The sequence below is a fragment of the Mastomys coucha genome, unplaced genomic scaffold, assembly GCF_008632895.1.
Source record: "Mastomys coucha isolate ucsf_1 unplaced genomic scaffold, UCSF_Mcou_1 pScaffold21, whole genome shotgun sequence".
Lineage (NCBI taxonomy): Eukaryota > Metazoa > Chordata > Mammalia > Rodentia > Muridae > Mastomys > Mastomys coucha.
In genome coordinates this window covers 98439621-98464476 of record NW_022196904.1, presented here as the reverse complement: position 1 = coordinate 98464476, position 24856 = coordinate 98439621, and the positions used below count along the sequence as shown (strand labels likewise).

At 42.3% G+C, this 24856-nt stretch overlaps 2 protein-coding genes across 3 annotated transcripts in view; one reads left to right on the top strand and one right to left on the bottom strand.

Annotated features, from left to right (window-relative positions):
* Akip1 (A-kinase interacting protein 1) overlaps window positions 1-7778 on the bottom strand; it is an 8702-nt gene extending 924 nt beyond the window's left edge. Inside the window, exons 1-5 of one of the 2 annotated variants that reach the window (XM_031387821.1) lie at window positions 7650-7778; window positions 7255-7479; window positions 6221-6301; window positions 3965-4078; window positions 2271-2351 (exon numbers count right to left, since the gene is read on the bottom strand). In XM_031387821.1, the coding sequence (XP_031243681.1) occupies window positions 2271-2351; window positions 3965-4078; window positions 6221-6301; window positions 7255-7473 (495 nt within the window). In that variant the 5' untranslated portion in view covers window positions 7474-7479; window positions 7650-7778. The other variant, XM_031387822.1, reaches the window with a different exon arrangement.
* Window positions 7779-7819: 41 nt separating this feature from the next.
* Dennd2b (DENN domain containing 2B) overlaps window positions 7820-24856 on the top strand; it is a 190282-nt gene continuing 173245 nt past the window's right edge. Inside the window, exons 1-2 of the mRNA XM_031387813.1 lie at window positions 7820-7888; window positions 8276-8380. The gene's annotated coding sequence lies outside the window, so the exon portion shown is untranslated. The remainder of the gene's footprint in view (window positions 7889-8275; window positions 8381-24856) is intronic.

The following is a 24856-nucleotide window of genomic DNA, read 5'->3' as shown; positions in this document are numbered from 1 at the left end:
AAAAAAAAAAAAGGAAGAAAGAAAACAAAAACAACAACAAAAGAAGACCCAACGTGAAGTAGGGTCACACGGAGGGAGAGGATGTAAGAGCTACTGCTTGGGGATCAGAAGCAGAAAGATGGCCCCTTTGAGTAGAGAGACTGGCACAGTCTGTTGGAATAATAAGAATGACTCTTTTTAAGTCATGTTTTTGCTAGACTTCTTTGAGAGGAGGCATTGTCTCTCTCCCAAAGCTACTAATATGAATGGACGCCCTCTGCTGGTGAAGCACTTACTTGGAAGATGGGCTTTTTTATGCTGCAAAGCCCTGAAAGCTGAAGTTGGCGAGACAGTATTCAGAGCTGAACTGAATATAAACCATCGCCCAGGGCTAGACTTCATACCTGGCTGGGATGTGATTCAGGGCAGGTGCATTGGCAGAGTGTGGTCTTTGTTTACATGGCAAAAAAGCAAAGTCACAAACCAGGAGAGAGCAGGTAAGAGTCCAAGTGCATCTGGGTTGAGCCAGGCATGGTGGTACACACTTTTAATTGCAGTACTTGGAAGAAAGAGGCAGGTGAATTTCTGTGAGTTTAAGGCTAGCCTGGTCTACCCAGAGTTTCAGGCTAGCCAGGACCTGTCTCAAAGGAAAAAAGTCCATCTAGATTGTTATTGCTATGTCATGGTTACTTAAAGCTTAGAAGGAACCAAAGGCAGAGTTGTCATTTTTTTTATACCAAACATGGCGGACTACTGGCTAGCAAATTTTATAGCAGGAATAAGTGAAAATATTTGTACTTTCATCCCACCTTGCCTTGCAGACAGACTTCAGGTCAACATTTTCAAACTTTACTTTGCTCTTACCACTTCTGGAAAACTAAAGATCTAACACCACTTAACTGACAAAAGGACAGAAGCAATGGCACTGTTTACCAGAGGTCAACCGTGAAAATACCCAGGAGTCTCAGAATCAGCTGCCAAGGACATGCTCTGCTCGTCTCCATACACAGCAGCAGTGAGAAAATGTGCAGTTGTGGGAGGGCGGGGGGCTGGAGAGATGGCTCACCAGTTGTGACGGTTTTATATATACTTGGCCTAGAGTGTGGCACTATTTGGAGGTGTGGCCTTGTTGGAGTAGGTGTGTCACTGTGGGAATGGGCTTTAATACCCTAGTCCTAAGTGCCTGGCAGTCTTCCACTAGCAGCTTTCAGATGAAGATGTCAAATTCTCAGCTCTGCTTGCACCATGCCTGCCTGGATGCTACCTTGATGATAATGGACTGAACCTCTGAACCTGTAAGCCAGCCCCAATTAAATGTTGTCCTTTATAAGACTTGCCATGGTCATGGTGTCTGTTCACAGCAGTAAAACCCTAAGACAAGACACCAGTAAAGAGCACTTGTTTGCTGCTCTTATAAAGGACGCAGGCTTGTATCCTAGAACCCAGATGGTGGCTTACGAAACCCCAGAAATCCAGTTCTAGGGATCCTGACACCCTCTTCTGATCTGAGGGTGCCAGGCACACATGTGGTACACATATATGCAAGTACTCACACATATACATTAAGAAAAAAATCTATCACACTGGAACAACAGGCCAATCAGAATTACCAAAAGCAGTACCAATGGAGACTCCCATGCCTGACAACTTGCTTTTGTACTAGAAGCAGAATTTTTTAGTTGCTAATAACTCTAGAATAATCTGAGTCCTGGCTAGTAACAAACTGTATACAAACAAAAAGGGATTTATTGCAGCGATGTGTCCAAGTTCCTTTCCTCAGAATTCCAGCTCTTCTAAGTCCCAAACAAACTCACTAGAGTCTAGACCACTTACCTCTTGGTCCTGAAAGTGAAACAACGCCTACCTATTTCTATTTTTTTTCCACAGAAACATTTCAAATGATGTGGAACCGGTATCACAACATGTATCGGAATTTCAGCAATGGCTGCATTTTACATGCAGAGGGTCAGGCCCTCCTGCTGCTTTAACAGATGGTGGAATTCTAGCAGGAGCCAAGGCCAGCCCAGCTGAGCCTAGGAAGAGAGCTGTGAATACTTCACATTCTTTCCAACCACAACTATGAGCTAAGACACCCAGAGCATCCCTCAAACCTCCAGTGAAGGAAAGAATACCGAGAAAACAGCACTTTGTACCATACCTTGTGGATCCTCAAGCGCAAACCTCCCAATCTGAAGACACTATAGAGCCCACACAAATAGAGACCAGTAAGTAGTGGGTCGGCAGGCTTAGTGAAAGGCGGTGAAGCCCAGCACACTTGGTTCTGTACTCACAGGCCAAGATGACTCTTGAGAATGCTCTGATGTTTGGTAGATGCTTCCTGGACCAACAGATGTCTCTCCTCTGCAGTTTCTCTGTCAAGACAAATATTGATTAGGACTAAGATAAGCTTTTTTGATCTCTAGGAAGTAAAGGCATCTTCTTTTATCTTATTAAGATTATTTTGTATGCTCTTTCTCATCTGTCACTTGTTATTAGCAATGTGTTTGGTACACTTAAACTATCTTTAGTTGTGCTTTCCTTATGTGGGCTTTGGAGTCTGGCAAATTTAAGACCCATTCCTATACCAGCAAGGTTCTCTAAACTTACAGCCTTGGGCTCCTGGACTGCAACATGGGGCTCCTGGATGGATGGGAAGACTGAAGTGCTAAAGTCACAATACCCATCAGACTCTGAGCAACAGTTTTCTTTCCCTGCTTCTCCAAGAAGCGTTATCAGCAGGGAGCCCCTTTGTCCATCACTGGAAAGAGCAGTGACACTCTGTCACATAGACACCTCACTTCATAGAGCTCTCCTAGGAGAGCTCAGGCCAGGGAGGAAAGGGAATTGCAGGACACAGACCCTGCTGACTCTTCACAGCCCAGAGAGGAACCTGCAATGAACCCACTCATATACCCATGATCACTCCTGCCAGTTTTGCTAAACCCCTCCATTCTACTACCTTGAGATGACTAAGAGGCCAGGAAAGTCAGGAGGTTAACTTAGGGATTTGAATCTGGACTTAAGTTATTACTAGAGGAGTTTAAGAAAAATCAAAACCAAAAAGCCTACTTCCATTGAACAAATAGAATCTTTGGCTTTCAAGTGGCAATGCATATTAAAAGACAGAATAGCCGGGGGTGGGGGTGGGGGGGGGTGGTGGTGGTGGCGCATGCCTTTAATCCCAGCATTTGGGAGGCAGAGGCGGGAAGATTTCTGAGTTAGAGGCCAGCCTGGTCTACAGAGTGAGTTCCAGGACAGCCAGGGATACACAGAGAAACCCTGTCTCGAAAAATCAATCAATCAATCAAACAAACAAACAAACAAAAAAACCAGAATATATAATGAAGGGCCTATAGCTCTTTAAGAGCAGAGCACTCATTTTGGTTTCCTATACTCACACTGGTGGCTCCTAATCATTGGTTAACTTTAGCTCCAGTGGTTTGATCCACCCTCTTCTAGATTTGTTGGGCACTTCTATTTGTGTGCACATACACAGACACACATGTATATATGTAGTTGAAAATAAAGTTGTTCAGGTAGTCAATGTCACCCTGGCTGTCCTAAAATTCTCTATGTAGACCAGACTGACCTCAAGCTCAAGAGAACCACCTGCCTCTGTCTCCCAACTGTTAGGATTAAAGGCATGTACTACCACGCCTTGCTCAAAAATAAAACCTTTAGAACAACCCTTTCTTGTATTCCCAGATGCATACAAAAATATGTGGTTCTTAAGCCTGCCTAAGAACTCCACAGCCCAGGATTACAGGTTCAACTGAAGATGGCTAGAGTGAAATAAATAATTTCATGTTTCAGACAAACTCCTCTTTCTGGAAGTTCCCTGAGGCAGTCAAGTGACACATCTGCTGAGCACTGTAATGCTGAGTCACACAAACAGCTGATAACACAAAATCCCATAGGGACTTCCAACCCAAGGTCTCAACCTTGAGACGATGCAAGTCCTGTGTGGAATGGCAGAGACACATACTTGTTCTTGAACGCTCACAGTGTCTGAGTACACGTGCGTTTCTGGAGGCTTCCTCCTGTGATAACGGTAGACGTGGGTTGCCCCGCCTTCCTCTGGCATAGACGAGTAGTATTTCTAGGGAAGTAAAGTGAAAGAACATTTAAATTTCAGATGATGATACTTGTGCACAGTAAGGTTAAGGAAGGAAGCATGAGAAGAAAATTAAATTACCTGTCTCTTCCATAAACCTAAGCCCGAGACAAGGGGGAGATAAGGACATTGTATTTGGCATGGCTTTGCTGCCATCTGCTGCCTCTGTAGGGCAAGAACTCTGACCAACTAAATAAAGGTAGGCCAGGATCATGTTCTCTGCTAGGATAAAGGTTTTTACATCTCTGCTTCAATGTCAAGTGCATACACCCTTTCACTTCCTCACCTGACAGAGTCAGATCAGCAGTTCTGAGTTTACTCTCCTGGTACTCAGACAAGGATTCCAGAAGAATGGAATAATTTCATAGTTTCCTTTAGTTGAAGAAACACAGAAGCCTACAAAACATAAACCTAAAAGCCACGCAGCCTTTTGCCCCAGGATTTCCCACAGGGAGTGGAAGGAGAGAGACCTCTAGTTTAGGAATAACCCGAAAGGTTAGAAAAGCTACATTTTCCTGGTTTAGTTCCATCCTCCTCTTCCAGGTTAACCTCAGATTTGCCCTGGACTATGAGTAAAGACATCCCAGGGGCCAAACCTAGAACACTTTTCTAAATCTTCAAGAAGCCAAGAAGTTCTGTGTGCCGTTCCATAGCAGGACTGAAGTGGAACATGAGCACCAGCTTGCTAAGCCCCAAATAGGACTCCTTTGACTGAATCAGGAACCAAGTGTCTAAGTTAACCATTTTGTAGTAGAGCTCAGGGTTCAGATTGTCCTAGGATAAAAATGAACATTAAAAATATTCTCTGGTCTCCAGAGTGAGTTCAGGGACAGCCAGAGCTATACGGAGAAACCTTGTCTTGGCGGGACCCCCCCAAAAAAACCCAAAAACATTCTCTGAATTGTATCTCATTGGTTGAAATCCCATTCTTAGAAGTTAAAGAATGTTTGTAAAAGATAGAAGTTGGCAGTGGATGTCCATGATCCCTATACTCAGAAAGTAGAAGCAGGAAGATCAAGAGTTCAAGGCAAGGAAGGCTTTCTTAAGGAGCAAGTCTGAGGCTAGCCTGGGCTACTCTAGATCTTATCTCCAACAAAACAGAAAAACTGGCAGTTTACCGATCTTAACATCCAAAGCCTAAAAGCATAGTGAAAACAATTCTTTTCCATTCTGCTTATACATCAATATCCTTAAACCTGGGCCACTCCCAGGAAAGCCTGGTGATCCTGAGGTCATGGTGTTGTGATAATTTACTATTCACCTTTCAGTTTAAACCAAAGAAGTCGATAATAAAGCCTGAGGCTTTAGAAATCCAAACTTTACTAAAGGCCAAAGAACACAATGAAAGAAGTTTCATGTCCAGGAGTGCATCACCCACTTCTCAGTGCCTGGCCTCATGCCTTAGGTGAGGCTTAAGAGCAACCACCAGGATAGCTGAACATTACAGAACATGGTTTGATCCATGGAAAGCAGGTCCTGCCACTAGAAAACCACATTCCTGTACCTCTTTCACATGGCCATCTCTATCACCAACTGTTTATAAACCCATTCACTGGTTTAACACTGAAGGTTAAGACCTAACATATGGTGGCAGCACAGGCCTTTAATCTGAGCACTCAGGAAGCAAGGGCAGGTAGATCTCTGTGAGTTCGAGGCTGGCCTGGTCTACAGAGCAAGGTCCAGTTTAAGGAAGGCTACACAAAGAAACTCTATCTAGAAAAAAAAAAGCAAAAAGCAAAACAAAACAAACAAAAAAACCCTAACAAACAGACTTGAAGGTTTTGATTCAGCACATTTTGAAAACAAAACAATTCAGGTGTGATCCTGAAGATTTTAACTTCATTTCAAAGGGAAAAGGAAACATCCTCAAATCAGATAACTGTGGGATTCAGCAAATAAACACAACACTCCTTCACACAACTGAAAACTCAAAAGAGGATGAAGAACACTTCTGGTTTGTTTGTGGCTGTATCCTCAACAACTAGATTTAGGAAACAAGTCAATGTGTGCTTGCATTACCACCTGGCTTACAGGACTGATTATAATCTGCTTCCATGAAGGACTATAGGTCATGGGGTAGATCCCATGCACAGATCAGGGGCACGGTGTCAGTTCACACCAACTTACCCCACACTGATTTGAAGTATAGTCCATGAATTCAGCCATCGTTCTGAAGGAAGAGCTAAGGGTTGGGCGCCTTTCTTCTCTCTGTTTTAATAAATGGCAAGTCATAGGTAAGACCTGGACATCTCTACTGGAGAAGGACATCATTTGAGAAATAGCCCTTTTCACTTTTAGGAAAGTTTCTGCAAGCTGAAACTGGTAAGAAGGATCTTGCTGAGTAAAAAAATTCTAACTCTGTAAACTAGATGTGCAATTTATCCAGGAACGAAAATAATTGGTTGGCTGGCTTTACTTACTATTGGGTAGTTGGAAAGAACTGTTATTGTTGTTTATCATTTTTTGAGATAAGGTCACGTGTACACTAGGAAGACTTTGTACTTGATCCTTAGGCCCAATCTCCCAAGTTCTGGCACCACACTCAGAATTGTATTTATTTACTTTAGACAGGGACTCACTAAGTAACACTTGATGGCTTGAAACTTGCTATGTGTAGACCAGGCTAACCTCGAACTTAAGAGATCTATCTGCTTCTGCCTCCTGGGTGCTTAGATTAATGCACCACCACACCCGGTAAGAGATTTTATGTTATAAGTAAACAGAATCCTCTTCTTTTGTTACTCAAAAAGAACTGGGTCACACCGTGCTGGTGCACAATCCCTTTAATACTAGTACCTGAAGTGCAGGTAGGAGTTGAAGGCCAGTCTGGGTTATATGGGACTGCGTAAAAAAATTAGTCAAAAGCCGGGCAGTGGTGGCGCACGCTTTTAATTCCAGCACTTGAGAGGCAGAGACTGGTGGATTTCGGAGTTCGAGGCCAGCCTGGTCTACAGAGTGAGTTCCAGGGCAGACAGGGCTACACAGAGAAACCTTGTCTCAAAACAAACAAACAAACGAACAAACAAAAATTAGTCAAAGCAGTTTCCAAATGGCTTTTCCACTTTTTGTTGGGATGCGTTGCATCTTTTGGACGTGGGAGGCTTCTTCCCGACCAGTGGAGGTCGAGAATGACTAGATAGTCCCCCAGCTCCCGCCCTCACCTCTCCTAGGAGGCGCTGGGAACCCGGGACGGACCATCTTTCCTGGTAAGGGCCCTGGCGGTAAAGGACCCCCACGCTGCCTCTGGATCGCTCTGGAGGATGCCAGTCCACTGCCCTTCTCTTGGCGCGCTCCAATACTTCCCTCCCCAGGCGAGCAGAGCGCTGTAGCGAGCGCCGGTCCACTCCGTTCAGCGCCGCGGCCGCCAGACAGTATTCCATGTCTCCCTGGACACAGACACAGACAAGTCAACTAGGCCCGGATCCCGGCGGGAGCTTCCCCCGAGACCCCAACTCCCCCGTCGTTCGCATCGCGCGCTCCACGTGGGGAGGAACTAGAAGGCAGGCCCCTTGCCCCTGACACTTCCGCCTCTCAGACCCTGGGTACAGCCCCTCACCCGGCCTGCTTCTCCCGGCGCACGCGCGCAGCGCTCTCACGGACACGCCTTCCGTGTTCCCGCTGCCTTTCTTTCGCGCCAGTTGCCAGGCAAATTGTGCGCGCCATGGGCGGGGCCCGAAGGTGGGCGGGGCCTGTGGTGGGCGGGGCCGGGGTCGAGGGGCACGTGGTCCCAGCCTTAATCAGCTTCAGACGCGAAGCGGCGCTTGTTGTTGTTCGAGGTCTTTCTCGCCGCTGCAGGTCAGTGCGGATCCCGTAGCTTGCTGCACTAAAAACGTTTGCGAGAGTAGGTGCATGCAGCGGCTCTTTCGGTCCATATTCAGGGGTCTCGCCACTCCAAAACCACTTTTGTGTGAGGAGGTGGTGAGCTAGCTCAACAGTGCGACTGAGGAGGTAGTGCTGGGAAAAGGGCATTCTGTCAGAACTCTCAAGGCTGGCGATGGAGGCCAGACGGAGGCCTTGGGACTGGTTAAGACTCTAGGGGATGGCAGATATTTCTTGGCAGGTTGGAGCGGATGGGGGTGTCTCATCATTCCCTCCCTGCAGCTTTCCCATTTCTCCCTTGGAAAGACAGATTCACACACTTTAGTTTGAGGTTTGTTTGTTTGTTTGTTTTGTTTTTGACAGTCTCACTGTGTGACAGCGATTCACTATGTAGACCAGGCTGGCCTTCAGTCTCTTTCGTCTTGGGATCTGGACCTACCATTTAAGCATTAATCACATCACTTTCAAGTAAGAAATGGGTCAGTTACCTTTCATAACACCATGGGGCTGTGGTGAAAGCCCAGGGTCTCCGCGGGAGGGACACGCCCTGGCTGGTGAGCTGCAGGGCATGAATGGGGAGAAAGTTCCACTTTAAGGAACACTGCTCAGTGGGTGGGGGGTGGGTCCCTCACAGGACACAAAGGAATTCTCAGTCCTTAGGTAGTGTCCATGGATGGCCTTGGATGAGCCATGAATTCAACTGTTTTAAGTATATAATTCAGTGAGTTTTAATGAAATTTCAGAGTTGTACCAATATCATCGAAGTCCTGCCTTGGAATATTTTAATTAACTGAAAATGCAATGTTGAGCCTGAGAGGTGATTTGGGAGGGAGGCTCAGGAGAAACATTTGCCCACAAGCTTAATTACCTGAGATTCCCTGGAATCCATGCCAAAAGCCAGAATCTGTAGTGTGATTCTCTTAACCTTACTTTCCAACGGTGACACAGGAGGTGAAGACAGGAGATTGGCTAGAACTCCTGGTCTAGCTACCGTGAATTATCTAGTCTAACAGTAGCAACAGGCAAGACCCTGACTTAAGGTAAAAGGTGAGAACCGACTCCCAAAAGTTGTCCTTGGACCTCCGTACACTTTCTTTGGCCCACATGTACCACATTCATACACATAAAAAAATGAATAGAAAGTAGTCTAGTTTCCATTTATGATTGGTTCTCACATCTACTTCAGGACCTAGGTAACCTCTTTTCTGATTGACATCTCCATAAGTTTGCCTTTTCTGGCAACTCATACAAATACAATCATGTGATATGTGGCCCTTGTAGTATATATCAGTAGGGTGTCATTCCTTTTTATGGATAAATAATATTCCACTATCTGAATATACTGTATTTTGCTTATTCACCACTTGGAATTATTTCCATCTTGGGACCTATTCTGATAATGCATCTAAGACTCTAGACATTTTCATTTCTCTTGAGCCGATACTTTGAAGTGAAAATTTTGAGAGTATTATAAATTTATATTTCCATTGTAGGAAACTGCCAAACAATTATTCAAAGTGTCTGTACTGTTTTCTGTTCCCACAACTGATCACTTTTCCTTATCCACTCTAGCATTTGTTGTCTTTTTGTAGTGTAGTCATTCTCCTACTGTTCTGAGTGTGAAGTATCTGGGGCTTCAGTTAGTATTTCCATAATGACAGGTGCTGCTGTAGATCTTTTCTTGTTATTTTTAGCTGTCCTATGTGTCCTTTGCTGAAATATCCGTTCAAATCCTTTGTCTATTTTTAGTATGGTTTATGAGTAGTTTTTTAAATTATTGAGTAATAAGAGTTCAGATTCTGAGTATAGGACCCTTTATTAGATAAATGGTTTATAATATTTATATTATATATTATACAAATGATATAGTATATAAAGTGTAACATAAATAATATATATTAATAATGTATGATAATGTACAAATGTATAAATGTATTTAATAATATATAATATAACATCACAGTGTATTCTGTTCATTTCCTTTTTAGTTTTCTCATTGTTGGGGATTAAATGCCCAGGGCCCCTTGCATACTAGTCAAGTGCTTTACTAATGAGCTATATCCCTAGCCCTTCATTTTCTATGTGGGTGGGTGGGGTTGGGGTTGTTTTAAAGTGTGGTTTTCTGAGCAAAACAGCCACCATCTTCATCAGATCTTTCAAATGTCCATGCACCATGTCTGTGGACTGTTGTCATTCCCTCATCGAAGGAAGAGGTAAGAAGGATCGTTGTACCTTTCTTTACCTGAGTCCCTAGCTTCCAAGTAATTTGTATGCAGTTAGGCCCTAATTGCTCAGGGGCCCAGGTTTCAGAGAGAGGCTAGAGTTTATAAGCTGGGAAAGACAAAGGGTAGGGCCTCTTTTTCTGTGGCTTTGAGGAAGCCAACATCCAGACCTTCCTGTGTGATAGCTTGTGGATCAGGATGCTGCTTATAGTCCCTCATCTCTCTTTCTCTCTCTCTCTCTCTGTAAGCCTCACAAACTCTTTGATTTCCCAGAGTGGACCTTATGAAGAGGTCCTTCCCATTATCACAACAGTGTGTGTGTGTGTGTGTGTGTGTGTGTGTGTGTGTGTGTGTGTGTAGGTTATAGGTTGATACTAGATGTCTTCAATTGAGATCTATCTAGGTTTTGAAACAGCATCTCTTAATGAACTAGGAACTCACTAATTTTGCTAGAATAGCTGTCTAGTGAGCTCCAGAAATCCTCTTGTCTCTGATTCCCCTGCACCAGTTAATGAATAGCACACTGCCATGTTTAGCTTTTATGTGGGTGCAGGGCATCTGGGGTGGTCCCCAACTCAGTTCTCTATCTTTGCATGGCAAGCATTTTACCTATTAAGCTTCTCCTCATATCCATTTAATTTGTTTTCTTTTAAAAAAAAGATTCATTTCGGGCAGTGGTGTCGCACGCCTTTAATGCCAGCACTTGGGAGGCAGAGGCAGATAGATTTCTGAGTTTGAGGCCAGCCTGGTCTACAAAGTGAGTTCCAGGACAGCCAGGGCTACACAGAGAAACCCTGTCTCAAAAAAAAAAAAAAAAAAAAAAAAAGATTTATTTTATATGTATCTGAGTGCTTACCTACATGGATGCATGTACACAATATGTGTGCTGGTGACCACAAACACTAGAAAAGGACATAATATCACCTGGAACTGGAGTTATAGTGGTTGTGAGCCACCATGTGAATGATGGGAACTAAATCCCAGTCTGCAGCAATGACAGCAAGTGCTCTTAACTGCTGACTCATCTCTCTAGCCCCACTTTCATTTTATTTAAAAAATATTTTTTCTTTCAAGATTTATTTTATGTGTGGGTCTTTTGCCTTCTTGTATGCATGTTCATCAAAAGCATGCAGTGTCCATGGGGGTCAGTAGAAGACATTATGGTTATTTCTCCTGCTTGTATGTATGTACACCATGTGCTTGTAGTACCCATGGAAGCCAGAAGAGGGCATCAGATCCCCTGGGGCTGGAGTTACTGGCAGTCGTGAGCCTCCTTCCATGTGAATTCTGGGAATAGAATCCTGCTCTGGAAGAGCAGGAAGTACTCTTAACCACTGAACCATCTCTCCATATTCTCTCCTTTCATTTTATTAATATCTTTTTGAAGCATCAAGTCTTAAATTATGATGAAGTCCAGTTTAGTATTTTCTTCTGTGGGTTGTGCTTTTGGTATCATATTTAATTTTTGACTAAACAGTTTTCTTCTAAAGTTTTAATATTTGAGTTTAATTTGTATATATGCTATATGAGGTATAAGCTCATCTCTTTAGATACCATTTGTCGAAAAGACTATCCTTTTTTTCATTAGATGGCATTTGTACTTTTGACAAAAGTCAGTTGACTATAAGTATATAGGAGTTAATTTCTAGTCTGTTCCATCGATCATATGTATGTAAGCCATTCTTTTTTGATTACCGTAAGTTTATGGTAAGTCTAGAAACCGTAGGTTTATGGTAAGTCTAGAAATTGAGATGTTTAAATATTGAACATAGTATACAAACTGTGTTCTGTACTTTTCAAAGTTGTTTTGATGTTCTAGGTCATTTATATTTTAAAAGATATGTTAAGTCTATGTAAAGATGTTGCATTGAAGCTTTTGCTACCTTGCCTAAGCTCTAGGAACGAACCACTCCACCAGCCCCCACCTAGAGAAAATTGGATCTGCGGATGAAAAACACAGGCACACACTGTTGTTCAATTTCAATTTGCCCTATTGGCTCAGTTTGCTGGGCAATAATTCTCTTCCCAGGCTAGTGTGCCCTCCCGAATACTCTTAGCTCAGCACCCTAAATCTGTCCTCAACTTTAGTCACTCAGTTACCTTTAGTCCCAGCTAACATCCTATCCTTCTGCCTGGAAAAGTGGCCGATGGTTGTTCTGCCTGACATCTCACATGGCTGGTTGGCTTTTCTACTCCCAAAGCATGGTGGAAAATCTCTCTGTCCTCTCCTTGTGTCTGTTTGCTTGCCTGTGGAGACCTGGAAGTCCCGTCTATTCCTTCCTCCTAGCAATTGGCCCATGACATCTTTACTGATAGTTCAAGAACCAGTTGGGGAACAGGACCTAGCATCAGAACCATCCCTACATAAAGACTTTTGGGGTCCCGACAGGGATTGAGTTGAATTTTCAGGTCAGTTTCAGTGAACTGCAATCTAAATAGTATTGGAAGGCTAGAGAGATGGCCCAGTGATTAAGAGGGTTTGCTGCTCTTCTGGAGGACCTGTGTCTGGTTCCCAGCACCCACAATGAGCACCTCACTACTGTCCTCTCTGAGTCTCCACAGTCACTCATACACACATGTGACACACACACAGGCACATACGAATATATGTAAGTAAAAGTAAATCTTAAGAAAACATTGGACTTTTGAATCCACGGACATAGAATATCTATACATTTATTTCAGTTTTCTTTAGTTTCTTTTAACAATGTTGTAGAGTGATTATTGTTGTATTTTTCTTTTCCTGTTGCTGTGATAAAATACTCTGGCAAAATCTGGATTACTGAGGCTCACAGTTTCAGGGTACAGGGAGGTCCTGCCGGCAGGCGATTGAAACAGCTGTTCATATTGCTTCTACAACCTGGAAGCAGAGATGAAAGATTGATAGGAAGAAACATTAGTGACACTGTTTTGTCTCATTCCTCCAGTGTGTTGCTTACAAGATAGTGATGGGATCTGCAGTTGAAATTTCGTACCAGACTGCATTAGATACCATGTTCCCATATCCTTATTTGGAAATGTTCTGGAGGTAATCAGGGCTTGACCAGCTAACGTCAAACTTACTTCTGTCCTGTCCCCTATAAAGGTCACTTCTTTTTTTTTTTTTTAAGATTTATTTATTTTATGTATATGAGTACACTGTAGCTGTACAGATGGCCATGAGCCATCATGTGGTTGCTGGGAATTGAGGTCCTGTGCCTTGGTTATGTTAAAAAAAAAATCACTGCCAAATTCAGTGTTTTGACACATTTGTCTTAGGTTTTCTTCTAGGAGTTATTTATTGTTTTAGGCCTTATACTTAGTTCTTTGATTCATACTGAATTAACTTTTTTGTATGTGGAATTAGATACAAGTCCAAGTTCATTCTTAGAACAATAATGGCTACTTGCCTGATTACATGAGCCATTTTCTATTACTATAATAAAATACCAGAGGTAACCAGTTTATAAAGATACAAGATGTATTTTTACTTAGTTCAGGATATAAGAAGTTAGCTACTTTGCTCTTGGGCCTGTGGTAAGATAGGAAATATCTTGACAGGGAATATGCAAAGGAACATCATTCTTTATGAGTGGGTTATGAAAGAAAATTTGGTTTAGTTGCCAACTAAACCAAAACACAGGCCTTTGGGTGACAAACCTGATTCAAACTGGTTTATGGAAGTTTTGGTTTTCTGCAGGGCCCCTGTGCTTACACTTTTGTGATTAGAAGATACAGTCAATAGTCTGAGCACATATCCCAGTGATTAGTGATTGGTCCTTTTTGTCCAAACTGTCTGCCATAAGCTTCATGTAAGGAGCGTAGTCACAGCTGCCTGATGTGAGCTTCTGCCATGCTAAGAGCTCAGTTTGACTAGTTCATTGGGATTTACTGACCAAAAGTTTTGTGGAAGTTGCAATCCTTCAGTAAATCCCAGAGTTCCAAAACAGTTATACCTGACAGATTCTGCTCATGCAATTATTGTCTAAGTAGGAGAAGGGTTCCTGTTGTTTCCTATTCTTCCATCATACTAGAATTCTCCTCTTCCTCAGGTTGAGGAGAAAACATGAACGGTTCTACACAAAGTTTCTTTAAGTTTTCTGTTGCTCCCCTGTAATAAGTAAGGCAGAGATGGCCTATATTCGAAATAACCCCTGGTGGAACATGAACATGGGATGTAGGGAAGGACCCCGAGATGTATCAGAGGTGCCTGGAGTAGGCTGAGGCACAACAGGTACAGAAATGGATTCCTTGCATATGAGTTGTTTCTTGGGCTATGGGAGTTTTGTTCCTTATTGTTTCTGGGCAAGATTGAACATGAAGTTAGTTGGGACAGAGGATGTTCCTAATGTTAGGAAAGAGAAAGTGACCATAGGTGGTTGGGATTGGAACTGAGTAGCACAGATGGCCAGCAGAGAAAGGAGACAGAAAAAGGCCAAGTAGACTTACGGAGGCTAGTAGATTTCTTTGGTTGGCAGTAGCCTTCTCAGTCATCATCTCTCTGCAGCGTTAGTAAAGGTGTGATTGTTGGATATTCTTTCTCATATACCATCGGGGTAGATGCAAATGTATGGAAAAGATTTTGGAGTGATTTGCTCTAGACTTCATCCTATGAATAACTTTATCTTAGGCTGCAATCAAATTACTAAACCAGCTTACGTGTTGTTCAAACCCTTAGAAAATTGGATGGTAGGAAAAACTAAGATAATGCATCCAACAGATTTTGAAATATTTATGGTTAGGTAAAAAGTGTAAGAAAGAATTACAATTCTATGGTACTAGGTTAATTAAGAACTAAGTGTGGTGGCCTGTGTTTAACCCCAGTATTCAGGAGGCAAAGGCAGGAGGACCATGAGTAGAGACTGTAGAAGTTATGGATGGAAGGGAAACAAAAGAAAAATCCATAAAGGCCAGGGATTAGGCTCAGTTGGGTAGAGTACTTTCCTAGTATGCAGGAAGGCCTGGGTTTGATCCTCAGCACCATACTGAGTGTGGTGCACATGCCAGTAATTTCAGCATTCAGTGAGTGAAGGCAGGAAGGTCAACTGAGGTCATCCATGTCTATATTGGGAGTTCAAGACCATCCTGCCTTGAATGACAATACCTCTTTTCCCCACAAAAGAAGAAAATAAATTTCTTGAAAAAAAATTATGTTGTATTGGGTGGTGGTGGCAAATGCCTTTAATCCTAGTATGCAGGAGACAAAGGCAAGTGGATTTCTGAGTTCAAGACCAGCCTAGTCTACAGAACGAGTTCCAGAGCAGCCAGGGTTTCACAGAGAAACTCTCAAAGTATGAAAACAAACAAAAAATGCAAACAAACCAAGAAATAAAAGGTTGTTTTATACTTATGATTATGCATGTTTTGCCTTCATACATGCATGTGTACCACTTGCATGCCTGTTGCCTTTAAAGGCAAGAAGAGTGTGTCAGATGTTTTGGGACTGGAGTTACAGACAGTTGTGAATTTGTCATGTGAGTGCTGGGAATTGAATCTTCTTTCTCTTGAAGAGCAGCCAGTGTTCTTAACAACTAAGTAGCTTTCTAGTTTAAGAAAAATAAACTTCTTTGTTTTTAAAGATAGGTGTTGTGGCTTATGCTTGTAATTTCAGCATGTAAGAAACTGAGGCAGGAGGATAACTGTGATTTCAAACCTAGCTCGGGCTGCGTAGTAAGTTCCAGGCCAGACTTGGTTACAGAGTAAGATGTTATCAAAAAATAAAAGTATTAAATGCTGCTTCTAAAGTACATATTTCTTGTAAAACTATAATGGAAACTACTAGAAAAACAAGATTTAATTAACCATGACATTTCCAGAAGACATGTAGACTACATGCCCGTTGCAGTGAGATTCATGTACAGCTAGAAGTGAAGGGCAGCCTGTATGGCTGCCACCTCCCCTACAGGAGGTTCCAGCATTCAGATGCTCTCAGTGCCCTTCTCTCTTCACCCTTGGCCAGATGCTGATTAAATCCAGTGCATTTGTTTTGTGAGGAGCCAGAGAGAATATTTTCACCCCAAAATATGATAGTCTGTTTATCTCCATCCTCTGAAAGCATTTCCTGCCAGGCAGTTGACAGAGAGCTTTGGCACAGCTCCAGGGAACTGTTGCTTCTGTTCACCCTTTCTAGATCCAGCTTCCCTAGGAACTGGGATGAGGGTCTTCTTGAACTCCTTCACACTTAGAACTTCTTCATGGAACACCATAGTACTGTGCCATGTGTCAGAGCAATGGGAACTTCATCAGTGAAGGGGAAAGATGTCTGCTTTAGTAATAGGCTATGTGAAAGTGAGCTAATTCAATAAAATGTACTCGGGATATTCTTTTGTAAGATTTTGAGATAAATCTCAATTAGCTCAATTTAGGGGCTGGCGAGATGGTTCAGTGGGTAAGGTCCTTTCCACCAAGCTTGATGACCCAAGTTCAATCCTCAGGTGACACATGGTAGGAGAGAATGCACACAGGTGTATACAGTAAATGCAATTAAAAGTTTAAAAAGATTTTTTTCTCGAAAAAACAAAAAACAAAAAAATTTAAAAAGAAGCCAGACATGATGGCATATGTCTTTAATCTCAGTACTCCAGATGCAGAGGCAGGTGAATCTCAGTGAGTTTAAGGGTAGCCTGGTCTATGTACCAGGTTCCAAGCCAAACAGGCCTACATAGTGAGACCTTGTCTCAAAAACAAAATAAAAACTAGGGACCCTAGCACCCACAAGTTAACTCACAACTAATGGTAATTCTAGTTCCAGGGGATCTGATGGCCTCTTTAGCCCCTATGGGCACTGCATGCACATGATACACAGACACACATGCAGGTGAAACATTCACTATCATAAAATCAAAATAAATAAATCTTTTTTTAAAAAGGCAGTGATCTTGAGATACAGAAAGACACAACCACTTAATATTACTATTAATTGTGTACAGGTTTCCATCTTCTCTACATAGTATTTCTAGATACACTTGACATTACTTAATTCCTTTATCCTGCTGGATGCTCTAAAGAAGCTTGTACAGTTTGGTTAAGCACCAGAACTGCAGGCAGTAGTAGATGAAGGACAGAAGCCATAGACCTGGAAGTGATCAGTATGGGAATAGTGGCAAGAGAAGGAATTCATGGTGTGCTTGGGCCAGAGGTCTGATGCCACACAAATGCTTCAGACTAAGAGTACATCTCTGGTCCAAACTCAGAACAAGGCCATAGATTAGAAAACCCAGAGGCCTCCAAATGGCAAGAAGCAGTGCAAACAGCAGGTTTGCAGGAAAAAATAGTAGAGGAGATAACACAAATACTAGTGGGAGGAAAATGGGAAGATTATATACAGTTTAGAGGCTCAGACGTAATTTTTACCATTAGATCTTGGCCATGGAACAACCTCAGCCAGGCAGCACCCTCTTGTACCTTGGTTTTAGCGTTGATGTGAGATCATGTACATTCAAATGGACATGATTAACTGAATGGATTAATGAGCCAATTTAGAAAACCAAAGTAGGAAGGATTTAGGTTGCTGCAGTTGGACAGATAGACTTCATTAATGAGAAAATAAAGGTTTAAACGTATTAAGTAGGGCTAGAGAGATGGCTCAGTGGTTAAGAGCACTGACTGCTTTTCCAGAGGACCTGAGTTCAATTCTCAGCAACCACATGGTGGCTCACAACCATCTGTAATGGGATCTGATGCCTTTTTCTGGTGTGTCTGAAGACAGGGACCGTGTACTCACATACATAAAATAAATAAATAATTTTTTTAAAAAAATATATTAAGCAATTTGGGTCTTAAAAGATGACTCAGCAGGTAAAATACTTGGCTGCCAAGCCTGGTGACCTGAGTTCAGTCTCCAGGACCTAAATGTGGAAGGAGGTAACTGACTCCAGCAGGCTGTCCTCTGACCTACACACACACTTGTATGTGTTTATATATATATGTGTGTGTGTGTGTGTGTGTGTGTGTGAGTGTGTGTGTGTGAGTGTGTGTGTGTGAGTGTGTGTACATATACACACACACACTCACACATGAGATATATATGTACACCCAAACACACAGAGGTGTGTGTGGGGGCGTTAAGACAAGGTTTCTCTGATGGCTGTCCTGGAACAGGCCTTGAATTCACAGAGACCTGCTTGCTTCTTCCTCCTGAGTGCTGGATTAAAGGTGCTTGCCACTATACCTGACTAAGAGAGTTTTTGTTTCTGTTTTTGTTGGGGGCGGGAGTTAAGACAGGGTTTCACTGTGTAGCCCTGGTTGTACTAGAATGCTTTGTGGACCAGGCTGGCTTTTAACTTACAGAGATCTGCCTAAATCTGCCTCCTAAGTGCTGGGATTAAAGGCATGTGCCACTACTGCCCAGCTGAGAGGAATATTTTAAAAAAATAATACAGATCCTTGCTGGGATATTGGCTAGTGGGTAAGAGTTTATGCTTGCACAAGGACAAGGACCCAAGTTTGAATCCCCAGTATTCATGTTAGGAAAAACAGCCTGATGTGGTCGACCATTAACCCCAGTGCTGTGGTGGAATGGAGACAAGATTTGCTGGGGCTTGTTCACCACTAAGTTCTATCTAGCTTCAGCAAGAGACCCTACCTGAAGGAAAAAGGGTAGAGACAATAGAGCAGGACACACAGTATTTATCTTTAGTTCTATATTAGACTTTCACACACACATCCTCTCTTCCTCCTCATCCCCCCCCCTCCTCTTCCTCCTCAAAGACAACAGTTAAACTAAGAATCTGTACCTTGCTGCTTGCTGTTGTTGTGGGATGTTTGTTTGTTTGTTTTCAAGACAGGATATCTCTCTGTAGTCCTGGCTATCCTGGAACACACTCTGTAGAACAGGCTGGCCTCGAACTCAGAAATGTTTGTTTGTTTTTAAGATAGGATTATGTGTCTCTGGTTGACCTGGAACCTAGTATGTAGACCAGGCTGGCCTCAAACTCATAGAGTGAATACTTACTTTTCCTTGCCTGCTGAGTGCTAGGATTAAAAAGCATATACCAGCCAGGCGGTGGTGGCGCACGCCTTTAGTACCAGCACTTGGGAGGCAGAGGCAGGGGGATTTCTGAGTTTGAGGCCAGCCTGGTCTACAGAGTGAGTTCCAGGACAGCCAGAGCTACCCTTAGTTCTTCTGAACAACATAGGTCTCTTACATCTTTCTCCTTTTGAGGTTTCTAGCTTTCACACTCTGAAACGGAAGGCTTCTGAGATAGAGAGCCCTCTGCTTTTGAGAGAAACAGAAGTCAGTATAATTTCTGAGTGAGGTCTCCAGAATTCTGCCAAGGATTTAGCAAATCCTAGGTTCCCCCTTGTTCCATCAGTTATCTTAATCTTGTGGCTGACTGCCTGGTCTGTTCATGACTTTTTACCTTTGCCTCGAAGTCCTGTTGACTTCTGAACCACTTGACTCTGCAGCCATTTGAACATGAAGACTGATTTAACCCAACCCCACAATTCTTAATGTACCTAAATTTCTAGGACTTCTAGCTACATAGAGAAAATGGAGACTAGGAACCCGAAAGAAGCAGGATGACACCAGCAGATAACTGAGCATGGTTCTTTTTGTCAGTCAACAAACTACTGTTAGCATCCTCTCAGGCACTGACCTCATCCTAGCCTCCCTAAAGTTCTGTCATGGAAGGGCCCTTAAACAATATGGTTGAAGCTGGGCATGGTGGTATGTAGTTCCAGGTTCTGTCTTGCTGCTGGGGTGTGGAAATGCTGCTTGGGCTGGGGAAACGGGAGTTGATAGACTGACTATATTTACCCTGTACTGCCACTGGGTGCTGGGTTTGTGGGAATCGCCAATGCAGGTCAGAGAATGCAGCCTTGGGTGGGGGCCTCAGCCTGAGTGAGAATCTACATAGGCCAAAGCTGGGGTTCCCTGACTTCCGGGTGTCCAGTTGCCGCTGGATACCTTGCACAGTTGGAATAGAAGGAGCCCATGGTCCTGCGAGGAAGAGCCTGGGGCTGGAGGCTGCCTCTGGAAGTGGAGGGGAGGAGAAGGGGAACTTCTGAAGGAGGCTTTTTAGGTGGCATGGCCTATAGATGAAGGGTTTCTTCATGTTCCCTATGGAGGTTCTTGATGAAAGAGACAGTCCAGGCTTATCTAGACCCTTTATTGACTGCTGTTCATCATGGAAAATGGGTGCATACTACTTCTTCAGGGTGGACTAGAAATTAAATACCTTTTTCAGGAAGGAATGTCTGGGAAGGGAAGCTTATTGGCTAAACCCTCAGAGTCCATCTAGATACCACATTAGCATGGAGACCTCTGTTCTAAGATTGGTCAAGTTCCTTTTTGGGGAATGTGGTTATGTGTTCTGGGCCAAGAATCAGGTGGGAAGCAGGGAGATGCCTACCATCCTCAGATGGGTTCCAGGGTCTCTGAACCCATCTAACCTTACCAAGTTCCTGGCATGGTCCACTGCCTGATAATGGTGCATACACTGGAGAGGCAGAGCACTGTGAGTTTTAGGCCAGCAAGGGCTACATAGTAAGACCTGTCTAAAAAAAATTGCTTGTATGAGTGTGTCTGTGTCTGAGGATGTGGCTCAGTTAGTAGAATACTTGCCAAGCATACATGAATCCCTGAGTTCAGTTCCCTAGTACTGCATAGAGTGGCATACATCTATAATTCCAGCACTTAGGTCAAGGCAGGAGAATTGTAGTTCAAGGTCATTTTTAATATATAGTGAGGCTAGATTGGGCTACATGAGGTCCTTTCTCAACAAAACAAAACAAAACAAAACAAAACAAAGCAAAACACTGTTGAATTAGGTTCATGAGTGATAAAAATAAAATGATTCAATTGGAGCAGGAAGGAGTGAAGAACAACTCCAAACTGAGACACAGTGTCCTGTCACAGCTTTCAGATGCAATACAACTCTATGGGCCTACAGAAATGTCCTAGAAGTAACCTAAGATACAAGGAAATTATTGACCCAGTTAAGGCTTCTGGAAATGGACTGTACACAGGACAAATGGACTGTAAAAAGTATGCTTAAGTCAGCCATTAAACAATAAAAAGTTTAGGTAAGTGAAATTTTGAAGATGATGAAATCTAATTGATAACTTCCTTATGAGTTAACCTACAGATAATCTCTTTTAAAAGGGTTAATTATATTGGCGATTATGCAGTGATAAAAGCCTGCGATGAAAGTGTGGTAGAGGACTGTGCTCTTTGTGGAGCAAGTTAAAACAAGATGGTCTGTAAGCAATTATTATCTTCATCAAAATTCCTAGCTCTAATGTTTTGGTTTCGATGGCCCAGCACGTATGCCTTCTCAAACAATTGGATGGATTTAAAACACGAGATGTTTGTGCTTATATCTTAACATAGCATCAGTTCAACAGGAAAAAGGGGGTGGGGGAGTAAGATTTGGCATTAGGGCTTGGTTGGAAAAAAAGAATAAAAACTAAAGTAAACAAAAAGCACACAAGGCCTAACCCGTGCATATGAATGATATTCTTTATTCAGCCTTACAATGCCCATAGCAGCAAGGCTCCAGTCCAGAGGCAGGGTGTCTTTTCTTTATTCCTTAATCACTTAACATCTCTGGAAAAAAATGGTCAGGAATTGGCATGCTTTTGGTGCTTGGGTGTTATCCACTGCTAACATTTTCGTATGGGGGATACTTTCTAAAAAGAATTCTGTTTGCCTTTTTTTGTTGTTGTTGTCTTGTTTTTGATCTTTTCAAAAAACAAATATTCTGTGTTCTAAGGAATTTTTGGGTGTCTGCTTGGGAGAGCAAGTGATTTGAAAACTGAATAAGCTTTTTAAAATCTGGTATGTGTGCAAGTGACTATGAAAAGTGTTTTTTTTTTGTATTAGATTAGAAAACTTGATTAATATAAAAACCTTTATGATTTAAAAGTAACCACAGGTGTATTTTTAAAGTGCATGTGTGTGTTTTTCTAATGCATTAGATTTCCAGTGACATTCTGTGTGTAATGATTACATTGTCAGATGTTTATATTATATGTTCATTTGAAATGCCTATAATTTAGGGCTTGTTAAGAACATGTACTGCAATTTTTCTCTTTGGTGACTTTCTAAGGCGGGACCAGCCAGGAGGCACAGGCTACAGAAGCATCAGAGCAGCTGGGACAGGGTCCTTTCTCCATCTATGCCCAGGAGGTGTACCTATTCCAGAGCCCTTTGTTCACCTTTCCCACCAAGGGAGAGCAGGTCTCCAAGGAGTGCTCTGACCCTGGGACTCAGGTGAGATCATCAGTTTCTCTCCGGTGACTTTCTAAGGTGGAACCAACCAGGAAGCACAGGGAACAGAAGCAGCAGAGCAGCTGGGGCAGGGTCTTTGCTGAATCCATCTGCACCCAGGAGGGACAGCTAATCCTAGAGCCCTCTGGGCATGGGTCTTACCAGGAGAGAGCTGATCTCCCAGGAGTGCTAACACAGGCTTACAGATCCACAGGAGGAACAAGCTCTAGCCAGAGACAGCAAGAACATCTAACACCAGAGATTACCAGATGGCGAAAGGCAAACACAAGAATCTTACCAACAGAAACCAAGACTACTTGGCATCATCAGAACCCAGTACTTCTACCATAGCAAGTCCTGGATACCCCAACACACTGAAAAAGCAAGATTAGGAACTAAAATCATATCTAATGATACTGATAGAGGAATTTAAGAAGGACATAAATAACTCCCTTAAAGAAATACAGGATAATACAGGTAAAGAGGTACAAGTCCTTAAAGAGGAAACAAAAAAAAAAAATCCCTTAAAGAATTACAGGAGACCACAACCAAATAGGTGAAGGAATCAAACAAAACCATCCAGGATCTAAAAATGGAAGTAGAAACAATTAAAAAATCACAAAGAGAGACAACTCTGGAGATAGAAAACCTAGGAAATAAGTCAGGAGCCATAGATGCAAGCATCACCAACAGAATACAAGAAATAGAAGAGAGAATCTCAGTGCAGAAGATACCATAGAAAACATTGACAGGACCGGCAAAGAAAATGCAAAAAGCAAAAAGCTCCTAACCCAAAACATCCAGGAAATCCAGGATACAATGAGAAGATCAAATCTAAGGATAATAGGTATAGAAGAGAGTGAAGACTTCCAACTTAAAGGGCCAGTAATATCTTCAACAAAATTATAGATGAAAGCTTCCCTAACCTAAAGAAAGAGATGCCCATGAACATACAAGAAGCCTACAGAACTCCACATAGACTGGACCAGAAAAAAAATTCCTCCCGTCACATAATAATCAAAACACCAAATGCTCAAAACAAAGAAAGAATATTAAAAGCATGGAGCTGGAGAGATGGCTCAGCAGGTAAGAGCACTGACTGCTCTTCCAAAGGTCATGAGTTCAAATCCCAGCAACCACATGGTGGCTCACAACCATCCATAATGAGATCTGATGCCCTCTTCTGGTGTGTCTGAAGACAGCTACAGTGTACTCACATATAATAAATAAAAAAAAAAAAAAAAAAAAAAAAAAAAAAAAAAAAAAAAAAGAATATTAAAAGCAGTGAGGGAAAAAGATCAAGTAACATAAGAAGGCAGGCCATTCAGAATTACACCAGACTTCTCACCAGAGACTATGAAAGCTAGAAGATCCTGGGCTGATGTCATACAGACCCTAAGAGAACACAAATGCCAGCCTAGGCTACTATATACCTAGCAAAACTCTCAATTATCATAGATGGAGAAACCAAGGTATTCCATGACAAAAGCAGATTTACACAATATCTTCCCTCAAATCCAGCCCTTCAAAGGATAATAAATGGAAAACTCCAACACAAGGAGGGAAACTACATCCTAGAAAAAGCAAGAAAGTAATCTTTCAACAAAACTAAAGAAGATAGCCACATGAACAGAATTCTAACTCTAACAACAAAAATAACAGGAAGCAACAATTACTTTTCCTTAATATCTATTAATATCAATGGACTCAATTCCCCAATAAAAAGACATAGACTTATAGACTGGCTATGTAAACAGGACCCAACATTTTGTTGCATACAGGAAACCCCACCTCAGTGACAAAGACAGACACCACCTCAGAGTAAAAGGCTGGAAAACAATTTTCCAAGCAAATGGTTCCAAGAAACAAGCTGGAGTAGCTATTCTAATATCCAATAAAATCGACTTTCAACCTAAAGTGATCAAAAAAGATAAGGAGGGACACTTCATACTCATCTACTAAGATGAACTCTCAATTTTGAACCTCTATGCTCCAAATGCAAGGACATCTACATTCATAAAAGAAACTTTACTAAAGCTCAAAGCACACATTGCACTGCACACAACAACAGTGGGAGACTTCAACACTCCACTCTCTGCAATGGACAGATCATGGAAACAGAAAGTAAACAGAGACACAGTGAAACTAACAGAAGTTATGAAACAAATGGATTTTAACATATCTATAGAACATTTTATCCTAAAGAAAAAGGATATATCTTCTCAGCACTTCATGGTACCTTCTCCAAAAATGACCATATAATTGGTCACAAAATAGACCTCAACAGGTACAAGAAGATTGAAATAATTTCTGCAGCCTATCAGATCACCACGGACTAAGGCTGGTCCTCAATAACAGCATAAACAATAGAAAGCCCACATACACGTGGAAGCTGAACAACACTCTACTCAATGATAACTTGGTCAAGGAAGAAATAAGAAAGAAATTAAAACCTTTTTAGGATTTAATGAAAATGAAGCCACAACATACCCAAACTTATGGGACACAATGAAAGCAGTCCTAAGAGGA